The sequence below is a fragment of the Parasteatoda tepidariorum genome, chromosome 5 (assembly GCF_043381705.1).
Source record: "Parasteatoda tepidariorum isolate YZ-2023 chromosome 5, CAS_Ptep_4.0, whole genome shotgun sequence".
NCBI classification, from domain to species: domain Eukaryota; kingdom Metazoa; phylum Arthropoda; class Arachnida; order Araneae; family Theridiidae; genus Parasteatoda; species Parasteatoda tepidariorum.
Genome location: NC_092208.1, coordinates 6,977,969 through 6,990,597, shown reverse-complemented (window position 1 = coordinate 6,990,597; position 12,629 = coordinate 6,977,969). Strand labels below are relative to the sequence as shown.

At 31.7% G+C, this 12,629-nt stretch overlaps 1 protein-coding gene across 1 annotated transcript in view; it reads right to left on the bottom strand.

The window, feature by feature from the left end:
* The window catches only part of LOC107453616 (SCY1-like protein 2), a 466,439-nt gene that overhangs the window by 157,107 nt on the left and 296,703 nt on the right, over positions 1 to 12,629 (bottom strand). Inside the window, exon 5 of the mRNA XM_071180877.1 lies at positions 11,360 to 11,506. Coding sequence (XP_071036978.1) covers positions 11,360 to 11,506 — 147 coding nt within the window. The remainder of the gene's footprint in view (positions 1 to 11,359; positions 11,507 to 12,629) is intronic.

The window sequence follows — 12,629 nt, the reverse complement described above, 5'->3', positions numbered from 1 at the left end:
TCTGTCTGCCGAGATTAAATCTAAGTGCCTACAGTCAATTAACGAGTACGTTAATTAAGTCATACACATTAAATAGAATCGACTCCTCTTTGATTCAAGTAGATAATCAAAGTATGCATTGTATGTAGTAATCAAAAAATGATTCTAATTATTGATGTGGAGAAAGTAAAAAAAATCACCCTGAATAATTTTAATTATCGGATTTTCACGACTTTGCTACTTTCAAATAATATATTTTTTAAGGGCAGAATACTAACTCTTAATGAAATTGCCCAAATAGTTCTTGAGATGATAGTTTACTTAGGATTATTACTTACAAATTATTCGACCAATTCGGTTTGACTATATTTGAGGATGCCCAGGGGCGGATCTACTTAAGGGCTTTTTGGGCTGCAGCCCAGGGCCCCGTGGATACAAAGGGCCCCAGACCCCACTAAAAACAATAGGTGATATTTCGAATTAAAAGAAATATCTAATATTAAAAAAAACTATTATAAGGTTGGCAACCCTGAGATCTATCAACCCATGCATGTGCTGGCCTATTGAACGGAACGGGGAATTCCCCGTCTCTTCTTTTTGGTCAGTGTATTTTTTCGCGTCTATTACTGGTGACTTCTCGCCGCGCCGCTTAACGCCCGACATGATTTTGTTTTTTTTTCCCGCACTTCTGTTCTCGTCGTCAAAGTGACAAATTTGTTTAGTTTACTAATAAATGATAACTGAAAAGTTATAAGGTCCGGACTTTTCTCCTATTTTATTTATAATTGAAAGTACATAATCAGTATAAGAAAAGATTTCCTGCTCTTAGTTGGTAAGTAAAAAGAATTATAAATCACGTTTTTTTTCTGTTTTTAATGTATTTATTCAATACTAAATGAACTTTTTAATCGATTTTTAATGATAATTTGTGAATTACTGCACTCGTTATAAAGTATTAAAATGTGACGTGAAGAACAATATTACATCGATTATCTCGTTCCCTGTTTATTACCAGAAAATTATCAAGTTCATTGTTTATTTTCAGAAAAATATCAGTCTTATTTTACAATATATCTGGTAGAAAATATGAAAGTAGAGCTGAGAAACGGAAATTTCAGCTAGATCGAGAAAAGAAAGAAAGAAATGTGCAAAAATTGAAACTGTTCTCAAATTAGAACATAAAAACGAGAATGAAATAGCATCAAATTTATTAACAAGCGAAAAGGAAGGGATCTTATCCGAAGAGAATCTATTTGAAGGGAGCAGAAAATCGCAACACCAGGAAAAAAATACAAGTGATGAAAATGTGCGAAGTCTTGACTACCAGCAACCCTCTGGTCCCATTGAAAATTATATTGGTGTTCAGCAAGAGGACGGTAATACCGAGGCGGAAAGAAATTTAGAGAACATTTAGTTTGAGTTTGAGAAATATGTTGACTTGGGCTTGTGACCAGAATTGCTAAATAATGATTTTATTAATGACATCCTCTCACATGAAATGACTGACTTTCAAAATAAAGATCCGAAAAATATATATTCAGCTTCAATAAAGAAATACAAAGAACAAAACAGAACATTTTCAAATAGGTATTTCATTAAGAAATAGAAAAATGGTCGATCACTGGAAAGATCTTGGTTATGTTATTCAACAAAGGTTGGTACTGTTTTTTGTTTGACTTGCAAACCTTTTTCCAAAATCCCTTCTCGATAGACAACCGGATTTTCCGATTGGAAACACGTAGGAACTTGTTTAAAAAATCATGAAAATTCTAATGAACATAAGAAATCATTGTTAGTGTGGTTGGCACGAAAATAAAATAAATCTGTTCTAGACAAGCAGCTTCAGAAGCAATAAAGAAAGGAAACAGAATATTATCACAATGTCTTAAAACGGGTTATTGCAGTGGTCAAATTTTTAAGTATAAAGGGCTTAGCACAGCGTTTCTCAACCTTTCAGTATTCGAGGCCCAGTTTTCAATCATAATTTTCATCGCGCCCCCCACTTGCAGTAAAATGTATGCAACAATAATGTATATTGAGTATTTTTAATTCTGTCTTTAAATTATTTTTAACTAACTACCAAAACAAAAGTAAAGTAAAAATCAGCAGCAATTGAGATTGTAGAAACTATGTTTGGAGTTAATTTTTCAAAACAATTACAGTCCATACCTCTTTCAAATGATACTGTTGCTCGTCGAATTGGTGATACAGCTGAAAATGTAGTGTCAGCTTTTCTCGATGTTGCGTGACAAAATGTTTTCAATAAACTTTGAAGCAAGAGATATTAATAAAGATGCTCATTTCATTGCCTATGTTTGATTTTGTGATAATATGTCAGTAGTAGAACTACTTTTCTGCAAATCAATAGAACTCAAAACAACAGCGCTAGCATTATTTGCTATTTTAAATGATGTTATGAATGATGCAAACACAGAATGCAAAAATTGCATCGGAATATGCACTGGAATATGCATCGGAATATGCTTGTTCAATATCCGGAAGGTTCGAAAGTATACAAGCACTAGTAAAACAAAAATCGCCTCAATGCGTCTGGACACATTGCATGATCCACAGAGAAGCTTTGGGTTCGAAAGAAATACGTCCTGGTTTAAATATTGTATTAACTGCGGTTGTAACCATTTCAAATTATATAAAAATGAGAACCCTGAGATCGAGAATCTTTTCTGCTCTTTGTAATGACATGGGTTCAGTACATTCAGAGTTACTATTTAAATGTGAGGCAAGATGTTTATCACGTGAGAAATTTTTGCAACGTGCTCATGAATTAAGAGAAGAAATCGTCATTTTCTTAGAAGATAACAGACCGGAAACCGGGAATTTACACTATTGTTTATTTGTGATGAAATTGAGATACTTGGTCGTCATATTCGAGAAATTAAATAACTTGAATCTTAAACTCCAAGGAGCAAATACACATATGTTGGATACGAGTGATGAAGTTAATGCTTTTTGTAGAAAATTAGAATTGTGGGGCAGAAATTTAAAGCAAAAAAACCTAACAATGTTTGCAAATGTGGATAATTGTACTAAAACTTATAAGGCTGAAGAAGAATATATGAAAGTTACGTTTGTAACCATTGAAAATCATTTAGCCATGCTGGCAAAGAATTTTAAAAAGTATTTTCCTGCTCATGACAAACTGCTAGCAAGTTACGAGTGGGTTAGGAATCCATTTCATAAGACTCCCGAAGGACTCTCAATTGATGAGGAAGAAAAATTCATAGACTTCACGACAAGTGGCGAAACTGAAATGCAATTTAGTAATAAATCACTATTTGAATTTTGGCAGGAGGAGGATTTTTCTGCACTGAAACAAAGGGCATTTCGCATTCTATTACCGTTTTCAATATCCTACCTTTGTGAAACAGGATTTTCTGCTGTGGCATCTTTGAAGACAAAATATAGATCACGGCTAAATATAGAAACAAGACAGAGAGTGGCTATTTGTAATATTAAGCCTCACCTCAAAAAACTTTGCTCTGCAGGACAGACCCAAGGAAGTCACTAAAAATTATTAATTTTTTTTAAAAATTTAGTATGTTTGATTAAGTAAGGTGGGTAAGCCAAAGGTGGCCAGTGCTCCTAACGTAGCCCCCCCCCCAAATAAAATGAAATTTATTTTGAATCATAAGATGTCCCTTCTGCATTGTAAATCTTGTATCTGAGGTGCACGAGGCTGAATTGGAAGATATTTCCTTGAATGGCCTCCATTGTATGAAGTGATTTAATTATTTGCAGTTGTCGTTCTAATTTCCAGGTGAGAAGATAATGTGTTTAAATTCTTAGAACTTTGAGTTATAATATGTTTTCTGAAAGTTTATTTCTTTTTCTTTAACCACATTACTTTAATTCGAATTAATCTATCAGATTAATAGTTTTATGTCGTGCAAATGGTAAGAGAGACCTTATGTATGTTCCCAAGTGGCGCGACACTCGGGCCACCTTCGGAAGCAAACGTGAAATCTATAAAAGAGTTAATTATAAATCATTACGTAGCATATTATTTCTCAAAAAGGAATGCTTGAATTAAATGCCAATTGATTTATTTCATTTTAAGCAAATGTGGAACTTTGGTATTTTTTAAATTTTTATAATATTTTGACGTTCTCTGCACTTTAGTAGACTTTGCGATATTTTGTTTCAAGTTTTTTGTTTTGTTTGCATTTTAAAGTCATTTTTCAGGTATTTTTTTATTTTTGTGGTAGTTATGAGTGTTTTTGTGGTCGATTCTGGTATTTTCTTGCAAATTTGGGTATTTTTAGATTAGTTATGGGTTTAGTTAGTTAACTCTAGTATGGTTATTTAACTCTTACTTGTTGGCTAATCCTTCTGAAAAAATTAACTCAATAATTCTTGATTAATTCTAATGAGTTAACTCAAAAGAATCGCTAGTGACTTCACACAAGAACTATCAAAGTAAAATCAATAAACAAATTATACACTCTGAAAACAAATATCTTTTTTAAAGTCGGGAAACTTGTTCCTACCAGCAAGACACTTAAAGTGCCTTTTTAAAAGAAGTTTGCCAGTCCAAGTGTTTTTTCTAAAGATAATTTGAGTAAGTGAAAAAGTGATTTCAAAACATGGCTCACCTTTGGAACCTGTGCGAAACCTTAGGTGCAGAAGCTAAAATTTTAAAATTGTACTATAAAATAAATGTAATTTTATTTTACAATTAAAAGTATACGTGATATATATTAGAGATAGGTGTAAGATGTTACAGAAAAAATTCAGATACACAGACTTAATCAGAAAATTATAAAAAAATCCATAAGGCCAAGCCACCCTTGATTTCCCACCTTAAATTTTGATTTAATAAGTTGTTTCACTTTAATAAGATGTCAAAATGCATTTTGTTTTCTATGTATATGTGCGTTTTCCTTTCATCCAGTAAATCAATTTTTTTAAATAATATTTTCTCTTGAATATTCTCGCGCCACCCCTCTGGTGTGCTCGTGCCCCCCTAGGGGGGCGCGCCCCACAGGTTGAGAATCGCTGGCTTAGCATTTAGAGGTTCCGAGGAAGTATTTGATTCTCCACATAATGGCAATTTTATGGGTGCTATTGGCAGAGTTCGATCCATTCATTCGTGAACACATTGAACAACGAGAGCTGCGACCAAAATCGGTGATATCGTACTTATCAAAAACAGTATATGAGGAAATAATTGAGATTATGGGCCGACAGATAATTAAGCAAATTATAACTCAAATAAATAACGACGACACAAAGTATAATTCAATTGTGATGGATGCTACTCCTGATCTATCTCACAATGATCAACTTGCTATTGTATTACAATACTATTTTCGGGGAAAAGTGTATGAAAGATGTGTATCCTTCATTAAAATTAGTAATCATACTGACTTACATTTATTTAATATTCTACAAGACTTCTTAGAAACAAATGGACTACTACTGGATAATTGTAGGGGACTATCTTATGACAACGCTGTTAATATGGCGGGTCACTACAATGGTGTACAAGCACTACTAAGCACTACCAAAAAAGCACTTGTTTATGCAGGTTTTTCCATTGCAATTCACTTATTTCAATTTTTCAATAGACTTAATTATAGCCAAAATTTTAACCTTTTTTAAAGAGATATCAGTTTTAGAAATTTTATCTTAAGATTTTATATTATAGCACATTTCTAATAGGTTTAACGAATTACATGTCATTTATTTGAATTAAAATACATTTTAATGACTTAGTATCTACTAAAAAGATGTTTTTTTTTCTAAAGAAAAAGTTTTTATATGGATTTGTATGATTGTTTTGAATTCTTAGAATTTTGTGCATTTGCAATGTACCTAAGTTAGTAGAGAGCGAAGTGAGCTTAGTTTGTGAAGCAAACCATATAAGATTGCGCAGCAATTTTCGGGGGTTGGCGAGCGTTAGCGAGCAGGGGGCGCAGCCCATTAGTGTACTTAATTTCTTAGAGGAAATAAAAGAGCATTAAACAATTAAAAAATTACAAGCAGTTGATAGCTTCGCCTTTCTAAAATGAAATATTCGCCGACAAAAAAGGCATAAAAAATTTAAGGTTAAATGATTGAATTCGAAATTTTTTTTTTGGAATAACAAACTGGCTCATTTTAACCTAAATAAATAATTCTTAATTATTCCCTTATATTTAATGTAAGTCAATTTCTTATTAAAAAACCATTTTGAATTATGACGGTGAGCGTTTTAAATTAATTAGTGGATTTATACAGGTAGCGTTATTTGATTTTTTGGCCGTTACAGATACATATTAATTCGGATGTAATAAAATGATAATTGTCTCAGAGAAATAAATAAAACCGTTTAAGAAAAATTGATTTACTAATTATTGAAAAAGGCCATAATTCAAAATTATAAAAATAATAAAGAAAAGAAATCCCGAAAAGGGATCAAGATAAAACATTCTCTTACATCGAGAATTTTAGTTAGCATTTTTCCTCCCTGTCGCCACAAATTCGAAATTGAAAGTAAATGAATTTGTTCCCAACGGACAGTTAGGAGCATGGGGAAGAGATCAAGGTTGGCGAATTATCGAAAGATATCATAGCAAAAAATAAAGCTAACCCCCATAATCAGTATTAGGTTTGAAAATACCTTGGCAATCACGAATGGGTCCTCGTCTTGTCAACAAGACAGTGAGAATTAGTATAACCATGTAAATGACACACATATGTGTGGTAAGAAATTAAGAATAAAGAGTTAGTTTTCGATTAGGCGGGACAGTGAATTAATGAGACTACATTAGTATTGAAAAAAAAAAATATATCCGTTTTACATCGATCTATAAGAAAAGAATAAAATATTTTATGTTCGCTTTTTTTTAATAAATTTTAATAAAAATTAACCAATTGATTTAATTTAATTGTAATTTGATTAAGAATGGTTAAAAAAGTAAGTTTAAGAAATTAAAGAAATTTTAAAAGTTAGGAAATATGTAATGCCCATTAACATGAACATAGGTGTAAATTTAGTTCTCCAACAAAGTTCCTCTCCTTAAAGAAGTGAAATAATTACTACAATTCCAAAGTAGTTTGCTTACATTAAAAAAAAATAGTTGTAATTGACTACATTTGTAACAAATTAGTTGTAGTAAACTGCAAAAATAATGTAGTTTTTTTGAACACTGGTTTTAAATTAACGAGTCGAAATTTGAACGAGATTTGTCGAATGGTTGCCGTAGAATATTTAAATCATCGTAGTTTCATAACTACATGGTATAATAACGAATGAATAAAATATATTAATTAACATAGTATAAGAATTTTCGATGTTAAGAACGAATCAATATATAAGTTTTAAACCACCGAGAACACTGGTTTTAAATCACCGAGTCGAAAGTCGAACGAAATTTGTCAAATGGTTCCCGTAGAAAATTTGAATCATCGTAGTTTAATAACTACATGGTAAAATAATAAATGAATAAAAGATATTAATTAACATAGTATAAGAATTTTCAATGTTAAGAACGAACCAATAGGTTTTAAACTACCAAGATTACTGGTTTTAAATTACTGAGTCGAAATTTGTGAAATGGTTCCCGTAGAGAATTTGAATCATCGTAGTTTCATAACTACATGGTAAAATAATAAATGAATAAAAGATATTAATTAACATAGTATAAGAATTTTCAATGTTAAGAACGAATCAATATATAGGTTTTAAACTACCAAGATTACTGGTTTTAAATTACCGAGTCGAAATTTGTCAAATGGTTCCCGTAGAAAATTTGAATCATCGTAGCTTCATAACTACATGGTAAAATAATAAATGAATAAAAGATATTAATTAACATAGTATAAGAATTTTCAATGTTAAGAACGAATCAATATATAGGTTGAAATATTTGAAAATTGCCTTCTAGTTCATTAAAAATAATTGTGGTATTTAAACTCTTTCTAATTAGTTTGAAAGACAATAGCAACACTTATTTTTTTATTGACTATAAGCATACGAGTTTTAACTTTAGTTAAAGTTCTAGATAATTGTTTTACTTCGGGAATGAGCAAATTATTTTTAAATTTTCATTTCGCTACTTTAACATTTTAAAAGCGTTTTCAGTAGCTTCAAACAAAAGATAAAAAAAAGTCGTACAAAAAATGTACAAAAACGTACTGTTTTTTTACGGAGTTTTTTTCCCCAAGGATACAATTACAGTGAAATGAATAACAATGTCTTTTTGTTTTTGATGTAAAGAAAACTAAAGGATATTTTTTTCAGGAATTTCATACACGAAGAATTATTTGAGCTCAAATGCTCACATACAAAAAAAAAGGAAAGAAAATCATGAAAAAATAAACAATTTTTAAAGAGTAGTAAAATGTTTATTTAAAAAACAAATGATATTTTTTTTAATAGAGGAAACAGGTGAGGTGATTATTAAGTTTTTGTTAAGAAAGCGAAGACTAAACTATTATAACATGCAAAGCTGAGACTGACTGGCATAGTATAAATGCTCTTAGAAATATATTTAATATAACAATTTCATTCAAATTAAATTTAATTTCATTCAAATATAATTAAATTTAAATAAACTTAAGCTGAATTTTATTTATTTCAAACTAAGAGGAATTGAATTTAAGTTTTAATTGGAAAGAATTTAGGTTTCAATTGGCTAGACTTCAAATATTAACTCAAAAGAATGTTAGTTCGAAATGATTTTTTTTTCAATTTAGAAAATAGAATTTGAACAGTTATTATACTAATAAAAAATATCCTTAAAATTTGAATCAAGTGCTAATTTTCTATGAAGTATCGTTTAATTTTATGCAAGCTTTAATCGTTTTGCATTAATAGTGGTTGAATTGAATTTTAAATTATAATTAAATAGAATTGAAGTTTGATGCGAATTTTTGTTCAGAAAATAAATATCAAATTTTTTTTAAAAAAAAGTGGAGATTTTATATTTATTGCACTCATTACTACAACCGACACAGTATAAATGATCCTTAAGAACGTAATTAAAATCTGAATCAAATTAAAATTTTAATTTCAAAAGGATTAAATTTAATTCTTTAACTTTCATTAATTTGTAGTACATATTTTTGTTTAAATTGAATTTAAATTATAATTGAATAGAATTCAAATATGAATTGATTTTATTGTTTAGAAAATAGTGACCGAATAAATGTTATATCAAAGCTTACAAAAAAATACATAAAAATAAGTAATAAAATTTGAATTCACATCGAATAAATTACTTTCTGAATTAAAATTCAAATAATAATTGAATTACATACAAATTTTCATTGAAATGAATTTAAAGTTTTGTGCAATAAAATTTCCAGTGATTTAAAGTCAGTTATGAATTGATGAATTGATGGAAAATGAATTGATCAAAATTATGAATTGATGGAAATAATGAAAATGTAACCATGGAAGACCGAAATCAAGAGAATGTCGACTTTCACCGGTGAATGACAGCAATCACAGAGTCGCTTTTGTAAATGTACGAAATATTTGTTATATCCAATTTGATATTAGTTTATATTACTATGTTTATCCGATATTTTAATATCTGCTGAGGATAGATTATGGGAAACATCAGTGGTCGGAGTACCAGTTGAATGCATACTGGGCAGCGGCACTTGATCTTAAAAAATATTGATGTAAGACATACCGGGCAGTGGTACTGAACCAATTTCGGCCATTCACAGTAACAGTCTATGTTAAACAAGAGATATGAAGTGATTGTTTCAAAGTAGACTGTTGTATTAGCCTTAAGGCCTGTTTACACGGAACAAGTTCTTGAATGCCAGAAATTGGAGGAATGTCTCTCTCCGAGAAATTGGATGATTCGCGGACACTATCCAAGTTCCTGAATGTCCCTGATGGGTCGGATGAAAAACTTGCGCATGCGCATTGTTCATATTCAACATCATAAAATCATACTTAAGGTCTGGTTTCTTAGGACAAGCGCCTTATGTGAGCGTCAGCGGGACGTCAACGTCCCTCTGGCGCCAACAAAATACTGGTTTGTTAGCTCAAGACCTGGTTTCTTAGAACTAGCGCCTTATCTGGGCGTCAGCGGAAAGTTGACGTAGAGCTGACGCCAAAAAAATACTTTTTTGTTAGCTCAGCGTGAGCAGTCGGTACAACGCAGACATTATCTCTCATTGCGCATGCGTTAATAACGTAAACAAATATTTATTTTGAATTTGTATTGATTTTGTTCTTGTAGACCAGTGTTTTAGAGAACAAATAATGACTTTGTCCAAGAAAAAACACATTATAGCTGGGTTAAATGAAGAGTGCAATGTTTAATGAAGAAGCTATGTTTAATGTCAAAATCAAAATCTTGACTGATTTCAATGTGCTGTTGGATGTTGTCCGCCATTGCTTCTGTGGTTCACGTCACGTTGTAATCCAACTGCAGTTGAGTTGGACGGCAATTGTAGTTCAAGATGAGCGTTCGATGACGTATACTATCGAACTCACAAATGGACATATCAGAGGTTAACGCTGATTTCCAGCTGACGGCGTCCTGTCCTAAGAAACCAGGCCTTTACATGAATTTAAAATTACGAAATAAATTCAAATGAAATCATAATTATACAAATTGACCATAACAGATTGAGTATTGAGTATAATAAAGTGAGGCGTGCTCTCTGCTTTCGCTTATAGCACTGCGTTTCAATAGGTAAGGCTAAATTTAGCCTATCAAGATTTATTTGAGCTCTGAGGCTCTTCTTCAAATTCAACATGCTTCCACCGAGTCTAGCAGGGAACCACCCCATAACAAATTAATTTATTTGGACAAAAATATGTTGTTGCAGTTTAGTTACTTCGCACTAAAGCTGCACAATGTGCTATTGGCGACGGTCTGGGAAACATCCCAGAGGATGATCCGAAGACATGCCATCACAATTTTGATCCTCTGTAGGGGGGATGGTACCCCCGCTTCGGTAGCCCAACGACCTATGCGCGAGTAAGTAGAGCACTTTACGGTAGAACAGTTTAACGAGGACCAATCCCCTCGGTCCCTTCGTAGACTGAACCAAGTGGTCAACCTGCCGCACGCTAACCCCAGCCAGTGATGCTTGACTTCAGTGCTCTACTAGGAACAGTGGGACTAAAATATATGAAAAGGGACAACAAAATGGCATAATCTGATGCCTGCTTGTTGACGTCATAAAATTTAAGCATCTGATTGGTTAAGGGGAAAAAAACTTGGATGGGAAGTAGAACATGCTCTACTATCATCCCAGGACTTGGACCAAGAACTCGCATGATCGTTTACACGTTCCAAGCTCAAAGCAGAACAAGTTTCAATCGATCTTCGTCCAAGAACTTGGATCGTATAGACAGGCCTTTAATGACAAAAGAGAGTGAAGTTATTCAAAGAGTATTTTGTACCATTATATCTGATTCGTTGCACCTCTCGGCAAACTCCAGTCCGGCTAACTTCCATGTGCCTCGCTTATTCACTATCACCGATTGTGGGCAGAGATTCCGGTGGATCAGCTTGCAAGAGTAGTGCAGAAATGTCAGCGCTTCTGTTATCTGCAAAATACAATCAATCCATCAATAAATAAATCAATGAAGGAATTTTGAAGTAAGGCAATCTAGGACTTTCAACTGACAGAGTAAGTAGGGGAGAGTCGGGTAGCCCCTCTCACTTAAGGAGTATTGCTTATATTTCTGTATAATATTGAGTAATAATCAATATTTTTGTATGTTTCTATTGTTTTATCATCTAATTAAATAATGCGAAAAGAATAAACCAAAAAAAGAATAGTTTGACTTAAAAATTAGAAATTTAAAAAAACATGCTTTTCAGCTCTTTTCAAAATGTGTCGGGTAGCCCCGCCCAGTTACGAAAATTATGTTTTTTGACTGCTTTTTCAGGTGACCAATGTATTGACAATAGGTAAACCTCGTTTATCATTTTTATCACAAAATTATTTTATTTATTACATATTTATATACTTTTAGTGAATTCTATCATTTAATAACAATCATTTAATTATAATAATATTTGTTGTTAAAAATGCATATAACATTCAAATTTGAAGCAATAAAATAATAATCCTTTGCAACCGTACATTTAACGACGAAATAAAATTGGGCAGTGATACCCGACATTCATGTGAGCGGGGCTACCCGAAATTCAATTTTTTTGTAAATTTGTAATTACTCGAACAATTTTTCACAAATAAACTTTTTTCTTTGTGCAAATTAAACTTAAGACTACATACTTTAATGCTGTATGTATAGAAAAAATTATTTTTTTAGTATTAAAATGAAGTTTAATCGAAACATTCAACCAATTTTTCTTCATTTCATGACTACTGTACATATTTTCAAAATTATTTTCATATTTTCAAACATATTTTCAAAACTATTGTAAACCATGTTAACAGCTACATAAATACTTGAAATTTTGAAAATAATCTTTTTTTTAATATAACATTTAATGTCCGATGGCCCATTGACTTGAAAAAATATTCTATACATATGAAATTGACAGTGGGCGGGGGTACCCGCCGGCGGGGCTACCCGACTCTCCCCTACAGTGCAAAAAAGAGAATAACTTTTAATCCAGTGATTGGATTTTTACATACAGAAGTTTCGATGGTTGTCCTTTGATTGACCATTTGATGGTTTTCCTTGATGGCAACTACCA